Source organism: Sapajus apella, unplaced genomic scaffold (assembly GCF_009761245.1).
Source record: "Sapajus apella isolate SASKATOON/1434 unplaced genomic scaffold, GSC_monkey_1.0 scaffold39, whole genome shotgun sequence".
Lineage (NCBI taxonomy): Eukaryota > Metazoa > Chordata > Mammalia > Primates > Cebidae > Sapajus > Sapajus apella.
Window position 1 is genome coordinate 8,597,532 of NW_022436979.1, and position 19,345 is coordinate 8,616,876.

The 19,345-nt window shown below is 35.3% G+C and overlaps 1 protein-coding gene and 1 long non-coding RNA gene across 4 annotated transcripts in view; one reads left to right on the forward strand and one right to left on the reverse strand.

Annotated features, from left to right (window-relative positions):
- GLRA3 (glycine receptor alpha 3) overlaps positions 1–19,345 on the reverse strand; it is a 192,795-nt gene that overhangs the window by 33,038 nt on the left and 140,412 nt on the right. For all 3 annotated transcript variants that reach the window (XM_032298686.1, XM_032298685.1, XM_032298684.1), the window contains exons 6-7: positions 9,890–10,027; positions 4,472–4,686 (exon numbers count right to left, since the gene is read on the reverse strand). In XM_032298686.1, coding sequence (XP_032154577.1) covers positions 4,472–4,686; positions 9,890–10,027 — 353 coding nt within the window. The remainder of the gene's footprint in view (positions 1–4,471; positions 4,687–9,889; positions 10,028–19,345) is intronic.
- LOC116565202 overlaps positions 1–19,345 on the forward strand; it is a 92,629-nt gene that overhangs the window by 24,561 nt on the left and 48,723 nt on the right. The window lies entirely within an intron of this gene.

Below are 19,345 nucleotides of genomic sequence, written 5' to 3' on the forward strand. Positions count from 1 at the left end.
CGGTAGAAAATATCAGAGAGGAATCTCAGCTATGTAGTTCTTAAGAAGCTGGCTGAAGTACATTCTTTGAGATTTCATTGCCTGAGTCTTACTTTACTGATTTCTAAGCTTGTTCTTATCCTACAAGAGATGTATTGACACAAAGTCTAGACAAAACACTAGGCAAAGATCACAAACTGATGATTTATTGTTTCATTCTCCTATGTTTGATAGTCAATTTCCCTGAATGTAACTTTGTTTTCCTGCTTTCTAGAAACTGTCAGTAGGTGAATTGTGGGTGCTTCAGTGGCAAGACTTTCAGGTATCTGGGGGTTCTTTGTGATGTTGAGAAGAGCAGATCTTATAGTGCATGGTCTCATGTATCTGTTCTTAAATGCAAGTTATAAAGCCCTCACCTCCTGTCCCTCTGGCTCAAAAGTCACAGAATCAGAATTGAATGTTTAAAGAGATTTTCTGCTCTTTTGAATGGTCTTATCCAATAGATTAATTCTTGTTGTTTATCTTGGGTCTTCGGGTTCTGCCCTCCTAAAATTGAATGTATATAATTAAATATATTTAATCTCCCTATTCCTGACCTATCCTGAATTCTGAGATGATACAGTCAACTTCTTTTAAGGCATCACTTTGTCAATCAATCTTTTTGTGGGTCAGAGTCACACCTGTCTTCACATTTTTAGATGTCATTGTCTCTGTGATGGGAGATGGAGAGGCTTTATACGCATGTATGTGTATAGTTGAACTCACCACTGAAAACTTATTTTTTCTCTAAGGTCTTGTGGAAATTAAAGCCATATATATATACACACATATATACATATATATATATATATATATACACATACACATATATACATATATATATACACATATATACATATATATATACACATATATACACACACATATATATACACACATATACATATACACACACACACACACACACACACACACATATATATATACACACACACACACACACACACATATATATGTAACAAACCTGAACGTTCTGCGCATGTACCGTGGAACTTAAAGTAGTTCCGGGGTACATGCGCAGAACGTGCAGGTTTGTTACATAGATATACACGTGCCATGGTGGTTTGCTACATCCAACACCCCATTATCTACATTACATATTTCTTCTAATGCTATCCATCCCCTATCACCCCACCACCTGTTATTCCTCCCCTAGCCCCCCACCCCACGACAGGCCCCCGGTGTGTGATGTTCCCCTCCCTGTGTCCATGTGTTCTCCTTTTTCAACACTCACTTATGAGTGAGAACATGTGGTGTTTGATTTTCTGTTCTTGGGTCAGTTTGCTGAGAATGATCGTTTCTAGCTTTATCCATGTCCCTGCAAGGGTCAGGAACTCATCCTTTTTTTATGGCTGCATTGCATATGTGTCACATTTTCTTTATCCAGTCTATCATTGATGGGCATTTGGGTTGGTTCCAAGTCTTTGCTATTGTGAACAGTGCCGCGATAGCAATAAACATATGTGTGCATGTGTATAATAGAATATTTTATAATCCTTTGGGTATGTACCTAGTAATGGGGTTGCTAGGTCAAATGGTATTTCTGATTCTAGATCCTTGAGGAATCACCACACTCTCTTCCACAATTGTTAAACTAATTTACACTTTCACGAACAGCATAAAAGCATTCCTATTTCCCCACATCTTCTCCAGCATCTGTTGTCTCCTTATTTTTTAATGATTGCGATTCTAACTGTTATGAGATGGTATCTTAACGTGGTTTTGATTTGCATTTTTCTAATGGCCAGCGATAATGCGCTTATTTTTCATATGTTTGTTGGCTGCATAAATTAAAAACTAGGCAATACCATTCAGGACATAAGCATGGGCAAGGACTTCATGACTAAAACACCGAAAGCAATGGCAGCAAAAGCCAAAAGAGACAGATGGGATCTAATTAAACTAAAGATCTTCTGCACAGTAAAGGAAACTATCATTAAAGTGAACCAGCCACCAACAGAATGGGAAAAAGTTTTTGCAATCTACCCATCTGACAAAGAGCTGATATACAGAACCTACAAAGAACTTAAATAACATTACAAGAAAAAAAACAAACAATCCCATCAAAAAGTGCATGGAGAATATGAACAGATACTTCTAATGCCTTTTTAAAATGTCTCCTATTTCTTGAGAAGAAAGTATGAAGCAGTTCTAGACCTTCTTGTTTTTTAAGTTGTGCATCCATTCTGTTTTAAATTTATTGCTTGTTTTGTTTCTGCTTCTTCCACTCACGCTTCATGCAACCCAAATTCTTCGTTACTCTCTGTATCTAAATGCCTTTCTATTGTGCCTGGTAGAAGTCATAGATTCTCCTTTTTCTGACTGACAGCAAATAGACAAATGAGCTTTCATTTCTGTTTAGCTCATGATGATCAATGAGTAAACTGGTGATTTTTTTTTTTTTAATTATACTTTAAGTTCTGGGGCACATGTGCAGATGGTGCAGGATTGTTGCATAGGTACACGCATGCCATGGTAGTTTGCTGCATCCATCCTCCTGTCATCTACATTAGATATGTCTCCTAATGTTATCCCTCCCCAATCCCCCACCTGCTGCTATCCCTCCCCTAGCTCTCCCACCCCACAACAGGCCCCGGGATGTGATGTTCCCCTCCCTGTGTCCATGAGAGGAAATGTAGCATATATATACCATGAAGATTTTTTTTTTTTTACAAATTATGAAATTTCCACTATTATGCAGAGCTCTTGTGACATTTATCCTTATGTAGATAAGCATCGAGACTTATTGGTTTGAATTTATAAACAGGTTTATAATTTTCACATGAACAATATTTTAGGAAACACTAGCTGATATGAACCATTTTGAAAATACAATTAATTGTTAATACAAATAGACATTATTTTGAAAGACAAACATTAAATTTTAGTAAGGCAGAGCATGTTAATATCAAGTTCCTCCTATATTAAATATTTTTAATGATCAAATTTCTATTTTCAATTTTTATTTATATAGGCATCCTAATCTAAAAAATTGAATCATAGAACGAATTAATAGAAATGACTAAGGAAGCCATGACAATAGATTTATAATTTACTTGGTGTGGCAATAAGATAGCATCAAATGCACAAAAAAATTTAATATGATTTTATTACACTGAAGTACATCATTTCAATGAAAATAATAGTAAAGCTTCTTGGAAGCTTTACAGAATTACTTAATTTAGATGATAGAAACTTCTTAGACGTTATTTTAGGGGAAGAAAATAATTTTCTATTTCTAAGCAGCTAAATAAATGAAAAGAGTTTTATTTCAAGATATTTTATGCAAAGAAATACTGGGTCTTTTACAAGACTCACAGAAGAAACAATTTTATTTTAATCCTGGCAGCTCAGCATAGATGAAAATCATGGAATTAGATAAGGTCTCTCTCCCATTGACTTAATGGCTACTTAAAAGCAAAGGGGAGAAAAAAATCCCCACAAAACTGATATATACCATATTTGGCTCAGGGTGTAGCACTGTGGGTATTCCGATACAATACTTGTAATATAATTGGTACATTGTTTCTGAAAAAATACTGGCAATATATATCAATGCATACAACTATCAGTGCAGCAATTCTGTTTATATGTATGCTAAGAACATAATACAAAATATGTGCAAAGCTATATATGTGTGTGTGTGTTTGATGTTTGTGTCTACATGTGTGTATTTACATAAAATATGCATATATAAATATATGTATGTATATAGATGACATGTGATATGTAAAGACATAGGCACATGCACATATGTATATATACACATATACTCATATATGTGACATTTATTATATAAATATTTATTATAGTATCAGTCCTAAAAGTGACTAAGTAAATTATGGCATATCCATACAATGAAGTACTGTGCCACCACTTAAAATTACCATGTAGATTCAACTTAAATATTTAATATATTTCTAATTTTTTTATTGTACTTTAGGTTCTGGGGTACATGTGCAGATCATGCAGGATTGTTGCATATGTACATACATGGCAAGGTGGTTTGCTGCCTCCATCCCTCGTCACCTATATCTGGCATTTCTCCCCATGTTATCCCTCCCCAAACTCCCCACTGCCCACTGTCCCTCCTCTAGCCTCCACAACAGACCCCAGTGTCTGATGCTCCCCTTGCTATGTCCATGTGTTCAAAACCTATTGAAACAAAGAAGTCCATAGTGTATGAGTATTATTGATTATTAAATAATTAGAAATCATAACACAAAATGTGAATAGTGGATATCACTGGTTTGTAGAATTTTTTCATTTATTTCTGTTTTACAAATATTCTGCTTTGGTTATTTATTACTCTAAAAACCAGTAATGCCATTGAAATGCCATTAAAAAATATCTGAACAAAGCTGACAACCATATCTCTGCAAGTTTTACATGTGTGGGTGCAAAGATGTGCTTGCTCATTCAGTGCACTTACCTTTGGCAAGGAAGCTCGTGATCCTGAGCTCTGTGTCGTCATCGTCAGCACAGTAGTTATTCCCAGAGCTACCCTGGCGGGTGCTGCATCCATATTGATCCAGAATGAAACCCAGGATAGAATAACAATCAGGAGACTGGGAATGTACATCTGGATCAGATAGTATCCCATTTGTCGCTCCAGATGGAATCGCACTTCTATACATGTAAACTTTCCTAATTGGTGGTAAGGTAAATAGCAATTAGTAAAAATAGGGCTTTGTTGTGGCATCAAGTATCACAATTTGTTTTTTCTTTTTCTTTTCTTTTCCTTTTTTTTTTTTTTTTTTTGAGACAGGGTCTTACTCTGTCGCCCAGGCTGGAGTGAAGTGGTGTGATCTCAGCTCATTGTAGCCCGTGCCTCCGGGGTTCAAGAGGTTATCCTGTCTCAGCTTCCCTAGTAGCTGGGACTAGAGGCATGTGCCACCAAGCCTGGCTATTTTTTTTTTTTTTTAGAGACATGGTGTCACCATGTTAACCAGGCTTGTGTTGAGCTTCTGACCTCAGATAATCTGCTTACCTCAGCCTCCCAAAGTGCTGAGGTTACAGGCGTGAGCCACCGTTCCCAGCCTCACAATTTCACTTTGATAAAGATTCTGTCATAAAACTTTCCACAATGAAAAGAGACTCACATTAATTCCTGAAAAATATGTTTTCTCTGTTAGCATCTAGAAGCAATGTAGTAAGAGAGTATACTCTTTTAGGAAATAGGAAATTTTATTACTTCTCGTTTGAAAAGTGCTTCACTTTCAAGTGAAGATCTATCATTTCACTTGATTCTGACCATTGCTTCTGAGGCAGACAGGAGAAATAGACACTTATTACATAAAGATCTTCTTTACTCATTGGCTGTTTCTGGTGCTTTCAGTGGTTCTTTAGAGCCAGGTGCTATTTGTTCCAGAAGCTTTTCCATTTTCTTTAAAATAAGTGCTAGAGGATAAATATAGTTGAAGACGAATGGTTCTCTGAATAATAATGCAAACAATTAGGAAAATGTGTTATTTCCCATTAATAACTTTTAAAATAACTTAAAAACACACTTACTAAAAACAAGTGGGATCCATTTGTACTATATACTTATGCTTTTGTGTCTCTATTATTTACCTTTATTATGGTAAGCAATAAATAGAGGAGTAAGTTATGGTTTAATTCAACATTAAATTTATATTTTTGCTGTGTCCTGGTTCTACTCCCCACTCTACTGATATTGATTTACACTACTCTATGTTATCTCTTCTTTATAAAAATTGTTCTTCTAAATCATCCAGTTCTTGGTTTAATTGTTTTTATTCTAATTATTTTAAAAAGGATGAGGTCAGAAAGTTAACATTCTGCACTTTAAGTAACATTCTGTTACTTACCATGGAAGAAAGATGTTACAGAGCAATTGCTATCCTATTGCTAGGTAGGGCTCAGGGCAAAGCTATCAATGTGACTTGGGCATGTGTGGTTGCACAGATGATGCAAGGGTGCTATATCTGGATGAAGCCATGCATGTGATTCCAGAGTTTGAATATCAAAAAAAGTTCATAAACTCCAGGGAAAGTGGATTCCAATCTTAAGTCAATAGTAATCAGAAACATTTGTGCAAACCATAGGTGATCCTTTGTCAATTTATCAAATATGTACAAAATGCCTAAAGATTCCTGAAATATAGGAAAATACTTCTATTTTAAAGTGCTATTAAATATGAAGTTTTAAATTTTTCTATGAAAAATAATGAAATGGAATAAAACAAGAATAACTGAAACATTTTTATAGTATCAAGTAAATAACTCACTAAATAATCTCATAGCATGATTAGTGGCAAATACTAACCACTCAGATACTTTGTATAAGTTCTCTAAATGTTAGGTGATACTCAAGGAAAAAAATAAGCTCTATTGTGTTTTTATTTTAAAAAAGTGTTTTTCAAAGCTCAAAATCAGCAATCATCAGAAAAATGCAAATCAAAACCACAATAAGATATTATCTCACCCCAATAAAATAACCATTGTCAAAAAGACAGAAACAAATGCTGATGAGGAAGCAGAGAAAGCGGAACACCCATACACCATTGCTGGGAATATACATTAGTACAGCTACCGGAGGAAATAATAGAGGAGTTCTTTAAAAACTAAAAATAAAGCTACCATGTGATCCAGCAATCCCACCACTGGGCATATATCCAAAAGAAAGAAAATCAGTTTATTAAAGAGATACCTGTTAATTGCATGTTTGTTGAAGTCCGATTCAAAATAGCTAAGATAAGGAGCCAACCTAAGTGTCCCTCAGTGGAAGAATGGATAAAGAAATTGTAGTGTCTATACACAATGGAATATTATTGAAACAAAAAAGAATGAAATTGTATCATTTGCAGCAACATGGATAGAACTAGAGGAAATAAGCCAGGCATAGAAGGACAATATCACATATGGGACCCAAAATAATTGACTTCATGGTTGTAGTGAAGAGAACAGTGGTTTTGAGAGGTTGAGAAGGCAGGTGAAGCCATTGGTGAGTGGGTCCCAAAGTACACTTAGACAGAATGAATAAGTTCTAGTGTTCAATGGCACAATGGGGTGAACTACAGTTAACAATTTATTGTACATTTCAAAATAGAAAGAAGAAAAGATTTGAAATGTTCCCAACACAAAGAATTGATGAATATATGAGGCGGTAGATATCTCCATTACCCAGGTTTGATCGTTTCAGATTTTATGTTTGTATCAAAATTTCACATGTACCTCAAAAGTATGTACAGCTATTATGTATCCATAAAGATTAAAAAGTTTTTATAATATTGCTGGGAAAGAAAATTAGGGCACATACACATGAACACAAATATACATCATTGTCTGAATATAAATAAATATAGTCAGTATATTTGGATCTGAGGAGAAAAAAGAGAAAGATGGACAAAATATCTGTCACTTATGCATAGCAGCGGACCCCAGAAACATAGTAATCAATAGAATAAATATAGTACAAACTTAGAACAATGAAGGAAACAGGCAATAAATAAGTGAATATAAAATTGAATGATATAATTTCAGACAGTGAAAGCAGGACTTGGGTGTTTAACAAACATGGATGTTTCAAGAGTTGGCATTGCAGTGACCCTGAAGGACGTGGGAGCATTAGGCTTGGAACAATCTGGGGAAGAGCTTTATATGCAGAAGGAAGAGCAAGGGCAAAGGCCCTGAGACAGGTGAGCTTGGTGTATATGAGCAAGTAAGTCATTGTGGGAGGGGATTATGGAGCAAGGGGAAGATGGGTAAAAGAGTTTGGAGAAATTATTAGCACGAAACAGATTCTAGGGTGCTGTAGCATGTAACAAATACTTACTTTGGGATAGTGAATATAAAACTGAAGAAATCCTCTAATTCTGTGCAATTAAATTTGTGTATGAACACATTTTTAACTTAAGTATATTTCATTTATGGGAGGAAAGGGTATTTTATAAATGTGATTCTTAGGTAACCTACTATTGTTATTTGTTTGCTGTATTTGTACAAGTAACATAAGAGACATATGTGGTGTCTGGGCCTATTATTGGAAAACAATTTAAAGAGGATATTCTTGTACATTGTAAAAGCAAATATGAAATGTAGTCTGGGATCTGAAGCAAATTAACCACGTACTTGAATGTGGACTCTATGAGATGCTTTTATTCCCTATATAATTTGGGCACATTATTCTGCTTCTGGACAGAACAGTGCTTCTAGAATGTAAAGTTGTGACATCTCTGTGATATCATCCAAGAAAGAGGTCATGTCCCATTCCTTGCTTATAGTAGGCATTCATAAATGTAAGTTCTTTTACTTTACGCTGTAATAGCTCATTTAATAACTCAAGGAAGTATGCAAACTTACTGTAAGGAAGTGTCTTGAGACTCTCTATCATAAAAATTCATCCCTAATTGATGTTTACAGCTTCACCTCTTGCTCTGCGTTAAATGATATCTTCCTAAAATTCATGTCCACCCAGAACCTGTGAATGTAACCTGACTTGAAAATAAGGTATTCGCAGATACAATTAAGTTAAAACGAAATTGTACTGGAAAAGAGGGGGTCCCAAATCCAACATTACTGATGTCCTTATAGAATGAGGGAAATTTAGACACAGAAAAACAGACACACAGGGGAAATCCCATGTGACTCTGAAATTTCAGAGACTGAAATGATACAACTGCAAGCTGAGAACAAGGTTTTCCAGAAATAGGTAGTCAGGAAGAAACAGGGGAAAACTCTTCCCTGAAGCATTGAGAAAAAGCATGGTCCTGCTGACACCTTGATTGTGGACTCCTATCCTCCAGAACTATGAGAGAGCACATTTCTGTTGTTTTAAGTCACTGTTTGTGATAGGTTATTATGGCAGCCCTAGGAAACTAATATACCTCCCTAAGATAACCCTAGGGGATTTTTAGCATCTCTCTAAGGGAAATGGGCAAGGACACTGCTATTGCCTTGCCTGCCCTTTATCTTTGTGTTGAGATGTTAAACTTGAGCTCCCTAATAAGTTAGATATCAGCTTCGTCTCTGAGTTAAAAGGGAAATGGCAGTGACTTTTTGATCTGATATTGTGAATTTGCTAAGGTGATAAGAGACTAGGGACTTTGTATAGTGAAAGGTCAGGGCACAGTTCTGGAAAATGCTGAGCCCACAACGAATCATAGTCACTGTAATGAAATGATAAGAACAGCAGCTGATGCTAGGGGGAGGGCATGTATGTCTCAGTCATGGGCCATTTAATGGAATTCAGAGATACAGACTATACAGTTAGATTATGTCTCATGGAATAGCCCATGTTAGTTAAAGCAATTGAACAGAATTTGCCAATATACAAATGTCACATTGAGTCTCTCAATTCTTAGCATTGATAACTATATCTGATATTTATGCCAAGTGTCTTAGTATGCATAGTAGGCACTTAGGTAAAAATATGCTGAAATGCATGAAAACATGACAAAGGGAAAAGTTAGCCAAATGAAGCTTTTTTTTTTTTTTAAAAAAAAAGCAGTTTTTAAAATTTTTCTTAACACAGTGTTTACTGCTCAAGAAGGGTTAAAAACACATTTCATTGCTCACAGAAATTAAAGGAATGGTTTTGGAAACATTATTACTATGTACTTATGAGCTTTTCATTAAAAATTATTTAAATATAATTTTTATTTTTAATAAAAATAAAGACCAAGCATTATTTTGGTCACATACAGATGAATTATTTAACAATATGCAATGAATCAAAGTATTCAGAGGTTTCACATGCATCCGTTTTCTGCTATATGCTTATGAAAAACATTGATCTATGAATAGTTAACACAGCATTATAATGAAGAAACATCTGGATATCAAAAAACCACAAGTAGTAAGTGTAAAGAACACTACTCAACCCCTACCTGTATTGTAATGTTTAGTGCAGTATCGTAAATCTTTTTCTTCTTTCAACAGAAACTGGGGCAAAGTGAGTCCTTCTGCTACTTGTACAGGTGCCTCATCTTGCCATTCAAAAATGAGATCATTCATTGTGTACCCAACTAGGCAAAACATAATAAAATATTAATAGTCTAAAAAGCACGTTCAAAGAAAAGAAATACAAATTACTTGTATCATCAAATAGGATGAAAAGACCAAACAGTGCCATCTTACAGTAACTCTATCGGTGAAGCTACTCATTGCCCAGTTCCATTTCATAAATGTCTATTAAAGTCTATTCATGTGGAACTCCCACCAACTAACGTAAGAAAACAAAGTGGGCTCATTAAAAGTATATCATGGCATGTAGAAACTTGAAGGCACAGGTATATACATTCTTTCCTTGGGACGGCTAGCTACTGGATTAATTTTGTAATTTTCATTTTGGTTTCATTCCATCCAGTTTCCTCTCACTTTCTTTCAAATTATTCAGGACTCTCTCAACAAAAACTGAAATTGACACTGTTTAGAAAATGACTTAAACTTAGCTTAAGAATAAATGTCAGAAATCTCTTAATTGTATACAGATTGCTCAAGGATTTAGGCATGTTTACTTCTGTTGTGTTTTGAATCTCTTCAGTTAGAGGTAGATAGTATTTATTTTTGTGCACTTAAACCCATTTAGAAAATGGGTTTAATTTTACCCATAATTTTACCCAAATGGTAAAATTTTTACCTTCTACAAGGTAAAAATGGAAAGGAAATAGAAATTTATTTTTTCATGAAGATTTGATACATATTTCATTATTAATGATTCACCAATTTCTCACATTAATTTGAATTAAGCATTCAATTCAAAGATAGGTGAGCATTCATTATTGATATATATCAGCTTTTAAAAACTCCATCCTTTATAAATAGTCAAGGTTTGGACCACACAAATTACATTTTTATCATGAAAATATTTCAACTTCTCAAGCCATAATATTTAATAGAATCGAAGTATTTTCTTTGGAATTTCTTGAACAGGCAAATGAAAGCTTATTATAGAATGCATGCATTTTATTTTCTCTTTATAACAGCAACAACAGTATATTGCTGGCAGCTATTGTATTTTTAAAAAGTATATTTTCACTATCATAAGGGATTCTTTTTCCCCTCTCATGAAAATAAATAACAACTCGGGGTAAAAAAAAAAGACTTAAACTTTAACATCTGTGGGGGAAAAAGTACTACCACATCTTTTTTGATTTAATCATTAAACTGAATAGTTTGTGGAGGTGGAAACTCTGGCACATAATATCAGTAAATTCAGGATAGGATTGATTAACGGATTTTGTAATAGGTCAGCATCCTTTAGTAAACTAAAATTTCATAATTCTATATGGCAGGTATCTAAGAACAGCAGAATTTATCTTTTTCTTCCTTCTGAGTGAGAAGCTGTTGAATGTAGTCTTAAAGCCTATTACAGAAAAAGAGTCACAGGTGAATGTGACCTGTGAGGCAGAATTGTTGTTACTTTGATCAATGAGTCTCTTGATGCACAACCACCATGGAGGTAGAAAGAGAGAGGAGACATGGTGTGGCCTCTGAACCAAGTCAAATGATGAGTTTGTTAAAAGCGGCTGGGCACAATGGCCCATGCTTGTAATCCCAGCCCTTTGGAAGGCTGAGGTGGGCTGATCACATGAGGTCAGGAGTTTGAGACCAGCCTGGCCAACACGGTGAAACCCCCATCTCTGTCTCTACAAAAAATATAAAAATTAGCCAGGCATGGTGGCATGCACCTGTAATCCCAGCTACTTGGGAGATTGAGGCAGGAGAATCACTTGAAAACAGGAAGCGGAGGTTACGGTGTGCTGAGATCGCACTGTTACACTCCAGCCTGGGCAAAAGAGCTTGCCCCAAACATATTCTCCTGGAAACAAGCTTATATTGTAGGGAAGAGGCTGTGTGAATGCCTGGAAACAACTGGCATGGAGCAGATTAAGCCGAATAGAACATTGAGTAGGGAAAAGAACTGATCACCCTCCACCCTCAGCAATGCCTGAGAAAAACTCTACCAGACAGAGTGAAATCTGATCCAGCTAAGGTGGTAGTGACTGGAGCCAGATGCCCTACCACAGTTGACCCTTAGGCATACCTCCCAGCATCCATTCCATAGGCAGTGGAGATGGTAGTAGCAAGGGCATCAGTGGCCAGATTTGTCTAGACTTCATGGGATTCTGTTGCTGAAGTTTTCAGCAGAAGTAGCATCAGCGTGATGGCTCATTATGGAGCAAGCACTATTTGGTAGAGTTTGTGAAGTCATTGAAATGGAAGGAAGTGTGCATCTACATGTGAATTTTGATTCCAGAACAGATGTGGGAACCTGAAGAACTGTCCCTTAGGCTGTTGGATTTAGCACAGCAGGGACTTGATATTTGCTTATACTAGAATATATTTCATTGAACCCTGCAATTAATGATGATTTGATTAGTAATAATAGAAAGCTTTCACTTTTATTCATAAGTCCTTTAATATGTCCATTATAAATACCATTTTAACCAAGAGAGAAAGACGTATATTTCTCAATTATTTAAGGATAGTAAAGTAGGCACCAATTCTATCCACTGCCAGATAAGACATGTTTCTCACTCTTCCGTACCTATAATTACTGAAGACAAAATATATGAGATTGAGTTCCAATTTAGACAGATGAATAGAAAAATGATCTGATACATCATTTCTTTTCTATATTCAAAATTTTTCTCAAGATATTCTGGGAAAAGAAACTAGTTTTACGAAATTCCTTCAAAGACAATCTTTATTTAGTTGCTAATGCAATTTATAGATAGTATATGTAGCTTGCTTTTGCTTCAAACTCTCATCAACATTAGTTAAGGTATGTGTATTTCATAATCATACTATACTACTTCATTATGATTCAAAAAATACTTAAGTTTGAAAGCAGAAGGAAAATAGTAAGAGGCCACGATTAGAAACTTCTTTATTCTGAGTAATATACTGGCTGTTTAAGGATAATAATTAAGTGGTAATATTGTCTCAATAAACTCTCAAACATAATTGTTAAAAATCAATACACTTTTACACAATTCAAAATGTTTTAACATCTTTATGCTTTTGGTTGGTAGGTTTTTTTAAAAAGTCTGAGAATGTTAAAGAGAACAGCCTGGCTGATGGGATCAAGATTGTGAGCAGAATTACCTTATATCACAATAAGCTTCCCAATGAAAGCTAATTTATTCGGGGAGCAGACATTAACCCTAACTTCCGTCAACAATCTCATATGGTAGCCACACCAAAACATGTAAACAAATGGCTCAGCACAACCAAGTGCTTGTTTTATCAAAAAGTTATTTATTGAGTACTAACTATATGTAACACGTCCTGCTAGGCTTCAAGGAATGTGAGATATTATTGCCAAGTAAAGTGCTATGTACATTTAGGGCAGGGTTCTGTGATATCTACCTAAGCTTCATTTGAGCTGAACCTTGAAAACAAGGCAGGACCTGCATATAAAGTAAGCAAAAGAAGGTGAGGCACTTCAGGTAAAAGAAGCAGCAAAATCATTTGAAAGAAACTGAAAACTCCCAAAGTTTATAACAGCAATGGGAACAGCTTCATTTGTCTACAGCCAGTTTGCATGAAGAAGCATATGAAATGACAAATAATGTAAGATAATATAAAGTTTCAATTTCCAGCTGAAAAGTTTGACCATTGGAATCTTTTCAGTAAGATGCGACACACACATATTGTGCTTGAGCGGTATTACTCTGGCAGGATCCTTTCATGGAATTCACAACGTCAGAACTGCTTTCATAATCATAAGACATTTGCCTTTTTCATTGTGTCAGCACTTGCCCTGATGTTGAAAAAACAATGGTGGGTAAACTTCTAGTGTTTTAGCACAAATGAAGGGGCGGGCGCCAAACTGTGCTAGGAGTTACTATATTTTTACTGCCTTATCTGGCAGTAAAAATATTTCAATTTTTATTTATGAATGTCTTTGATCCTTCATGAAACAGTAAATATCTTACAGTAAAAACAATGCCACTTTTATTTCAGAATGTTCTTGATCTTTGATGAAGCACTAACAATGATTAATTTTATTAAATTTGGACCCTACGTAAATATATTTTCGTATTCTGTGTGTCAAAATGGGAAGTCTGCACAAAATACTCAGCTGCGGGCTATGATATGTTTCTTACAAGGAAAATCACTGGTGTCTTTGAGTTGCAAGCTGAACTGGCTTGGTTTTTTTTTTTTTTTTTTTTCTTTTGAGAAATTCTATTTTTTACTGGAAAAAGTGGTTGGAAACTGAATATTGTGCCTAGGTATTTGACAGACCATTTTCTCATAGATGATGAAGGAAGTGAACTTATCTGAACTTGCCATGTTAAGGCAAACAACAGACAGTATTTGCTATCAATGATAAATTTTGAACTTTCAAGTCAAAATTAAAATTTTGGAGTAATTGTTGTTACCCCGTGAGCTTGATATCTTCCCAATACTTAAAGATTATTCGATGGACTTGATGATGACATCGACAAATATGATCTTTTGATATGTACAATGAAATATGTCAGCTGTTTGGAAGATCTGAATAACTCATCAATCTGATATTTTCAAACTGACGAAAGCATGTTAAAAAAGCATAGATGTAAGACCCATTCAAAGTGCAAGATAGACAAGTAGATTTTAATTTAAAAGAGTAGGTAGAGTTCATTGACATGGTTTCCAATTCCACATTGCAATTAATCTTTAAGAGACTAAAGAATTGTGCCTCTATGAAATAACTAAACAAAGCAAAGTGAAAACCCCCTCATTCTTTCGCAATGGTCAGCAAGAAGTATAAGTCAGAGGTAACATTTCAGTAGACAATTTAACCAAAATAGGCACACAATTAACTATGTGTTTACAGAAAATAAAGAAAAATTTCAAAGTTTTCAGTCTAAATCTCTGAAAAATAGCTATGAAACCATATTTGCTTATATTTCATACTTCATGCCATTAGAGTAGCTTTCGCTGATCATCTGATAAAACTCCTTTCCTCCAGGTACTCTACCTTACCTCTTTTCTGTTTATTTTTTCCATAGTACTTATCCTTACCTGACATTATATATATTCATCAGGTTTTTTGTCTCCTAGATTTTATTCTTTATAGAAGCAAAGACTTATTCCGTTTTAGTCAGTGGCATATTTTTTATTGCCTAAAATAGTATATGTCCAGCATATAACAGGTGCAGGTGCGTGAATATTTGAATTAGACACAGGGAAGGGATAAAGGGAAACGGGGTGTGTGTGTGTGTGTGTGTGTGTGATTTCTTTTGGGGTTGCCTTGAATTTGAGATGGTAGCAGAAGATGCAGGTATTGAGCCTAACAAGTCTCAACATTGACTTTTATGTTGAAAGTAGTTGAAATCACAGAACTAGGTAGTGAAAATGAGGTCAGGATTGAAGATATAAGTTAAGAATGATTATCTACATATAAAAGTTAAAATTATAGATTATCTGAAATCATCAGAGATAATATATAAATGAAGAGGAAAAGTTATAAAGAATCTTAGAGAATGCTTTGGAAGAGAAAAGTCATGACAGGAAAGTAATAATCAAAATAGAAATCCAAAGAGGTACATTTGAGCTAAATATAAATAAGGGTATCTAATGGAATTGTCTGACCATAGAATTTTAAGGTGGCAAGTTTCCCACAAACAGAATCTGGGAAGTCATTTTCAGGAATGTTGTAAGAGACATTCAATCACAGGTTTAGTTAAAGTAGATAAACTATAAGGCTTTTCCAACCCTTTGGTTTTATAATAAAATTAAATATAGCTTTATAGGTCTGTCTAAAATGCACTATAAAATAAAACAATAAGAAGCATTTGGTCCCATTATAGAAATAGGAATACTGATCAAAGGAATCAATGATAAAGTTTAGAAAAAAATCCAAGTATGTATATACATTCAATAATTGTGCTATTTGCAAATATCACAGAAAGAATGCAAGAATAGTGGAATAACAAATGAACCATAGCAATATGAACATCTGTGTAACAGCAAAATAAGATGTAGATGTAATCTTGAGAGATGCAGAAAAGGCCTCAGAAGCCTACCTTCTTTTTATTTTGCATGAATTTATGAAGTATAAGTGTAATATTGTTACATGCACAGATGCACAGCATTGAAGCCAGGGCTTTTAGAGTACCCATTACCCAAATAATGTACATTTTATCCATTCAGTAACTTCTCAGCCTCCTCCTGTTCCCACCCTGTCAGCCTTCTGAGTTTTCACTGTCTCTCATTCTACACTCTGTCCATATGTTTTGAAGCATTATTCACAATAGCAAAGATATGAATTATTTATGAATATATAAAATGCTTTGGGCTAACTTTGATTGTAAACAGTCTAAATGCCTCACTGAAAAGGCACAGTGGCTAGTTGGATTAGCAAAAAAAAAAATAATAATAATAATAATAAAAGAAAAAGGAAAGACCTGATCTGTTTCACAGTTAATGACACTCATAGGTTCAAAATAAAGTGATGGAGAAAAATCTAACAACCAAATGGAAAACAGAAAAAAGCAAGAGTTGTAATCCTAATTTCAGACAAAACAGATTTCAAACCATTGATGTCCATCAGTGGATGACCAGATAAAGAAAATGTGAAATATATACACAATGGAATACTATTCAGCCATAAAGAAGGAATTAAATTATGTCTTTTGCATCAACATAGATGTAACTGGAGGCTGTTATCTTAAATAAATAAAGTCAGGCACAGAACACAAATACTGCATGTTCTCACTTATAAGTGGGAGCAAAATGTTCACACATGGACTTAGAAGTTATTTAAACACTATAGCTTTATTTGTATATTTTGTCCTCTGTTAGAAAGGCCTACTTCTTTATTATTTTCAAAACTACCTTTGTCATGTATAAATTTCTATATTTCAGATTAATATCCAATTGAAAATCACATTAGGATTTTTATTTACGTTGCATTGAAATTATGGTTTAATTCTGAGAGAATAACATTTTCACAATAATGTATTTAAATAAACTTAGGAATGGACAATTTAGATAAATGGCTCAAAACGGAGTTCAAAATCTGACCTATAGTTGGAAATTTCAGGTAAAAATGATACTTTTTATTATGTAGTTTTTATTTTTTACTTATTCAGTTTTAAATTTTAGATTTAAGGCTACAATTGAAGGTTTGTCATATAGGTAAACACCTGTCACAGGGCTTTGTTGTACATATTATTTCAGCACCTAGGTATTAAGCCCATTACCTAATTGTTATCTTTGCTCCTCTCACTTCTCCTACTCTCCCGCATCAAGTAGACTGTTGTTCTTTTTTTTTTTTTATTTTATTGCATTTTAGGTTTTGGGGTACATGTGAAGAACATGCAAAGTTGTTGCATAGGTACACACGTGGCAGTGTGATTTGCTGCCTTCCTCCCCATCACCTACATCTGGCATCTCTCCCCTTGCTATCTCTCCCCAGCTCCACACCCCCCACCGTCCCTCCCCTATTTCTCCCCAACTGACCCCAGTGTGTAGTGCTCCCCTCCCTGTGTCCATGTGTTCTCATTGTTCAACACCCGCCTATGAGTGAGAACATGCGGTGTTTGATCTTCTGCTCTTCTGTCGGTTTGCTGAGAATGATGATTTCCAGGTTCATCCATATCCCTACAAAGGACACAAACTCATCGTTTTTGATGGCTGCATAATATTCCATGGTGTATATGTGCCACATTTTCCCTATCCAGTCTATCGTCGATGGGCATTTGGGTTGGTTCCCGATCTTTGCTATTGTAAACAGTGCTGCAATGAACATTCGTGTGCACGTGTCCTTATAGTAGAACGATTTGTAATCCTTTGGATATATACCCAGTAATGGGATTGCTGGGTCAAATGGAATTTCTATTTCTAGGTCCTTGAGGAACCGCCACACTGTCTTCCACAATGGTTGAACTAATTTACACTCCCACCAACAGTACAAAAGTGTTCCTATTTCTCCACATCCTCTCCAGCATCTGTTGTCTCCAGATTTTTTAATGATTGCCATTATAGCTGGCGTGAGATGGTATCTCAATGTTGTTTTGATTTGCATTTCTCTGATGACCAGTGATGATGAGCATTTTTTCCTATGTTTGTTGGCCTCATGTATGTCTTCTTTTGTAAAGTGCCTGTTCATATCCTTTGCCCACTTTTGAATGGGCTTGTTAGTTTTTTTCTTATAAATCTGTTTTAGTTCTTTGTAAATTCTAGATATCAGCCCTTTGTCAGATGGGTAAACTGCAAAAACTTTTTCCCATTCTGTTGGTTGCCAATTCACTCTAATGACTGTTTCTTTTGCTGTGCAGAAGCTGTGGAGTTTGATTAGGTCCCATTTGTCTATTTTGGCTTTGTTGTCAATTCTTTTGGTGTTTTGGTCATGAAGTCCTTGCCTACGCCTATGTCCTGAATGGTTTTGCCTAGATTTTCTTCTAGGGTTTTTATGGTGTTAGGTCTTATGTTTAAGTCTTTAATTCATCTTGAGTTAATTTTAGTGTAAAGTGTCAGGAAGGGGTCCAGTTTCTGCTTTCTGCACATGGCTAGCCAGTTTTCCCAACACCATTTATTGAACAGGGAATCCTTTCCCCATTGCTTGTTTTTGTCTGGTTTGTCAAAGATCAGATGGATGTAGATATGTTGTGTTGCCTCCATGACCTCTGTTCTGTTCCATTGGTCTATATTTCTGTTTTGGTACCAGTACCATGCTGTTTTGATTACTGTAGCCTTGTAGTATAGTTTGAAGTCTGGTAATGTGATGCCTCCCGCTTTGTTCTTTTTGCTTAGAATTGACTTGGCTATGCGGGCTCTCTTTTGGTTCCATATGAAGTTTAAGGTGGTTTTTTCCAGTTCTGCGAAGAAGGTCATTGGTAGCTTGATGGGGATAGCATTGAATCTGTAAATTACTTTGGGCAGTATGGCCATTTTCACGATATTGATTCTTCCTAACCATGAACATGGAATGTTTCTCCATCTGTTTGTGTCCTCTCTTATTTCATTGAGCAGTGGCTTGTAGTTCTCCTTGAAGGGGTCCTTTGTGTTCCTTGTTAGTTGTATTCCTAGGTATTTTATTCTCTTTGTGGCAATTGTGAATGGAAGTTTGTTCTTGATTTGGCTATCTTTAAGTCTGTTATTTGTGTGTAGGAATGCATGTGATTTTTGCACATTGATTCTGTATCCTGAGACTTTGCTGAACTTGATTATCAGTCTCAGGAGATTTGGGGCTAGACGATGGGGTCTTCTAGATATGCAATCATGTCGTCTGCAAATACAGACAATTTGACTTCCTCCTTTCCTATTTGAATGCCCTTTATTTCTTTTTCTTGCCTGATTGCTCTGGCTAGAACTTCTAATACTATATTGAATAGCAGTGGTGAGAG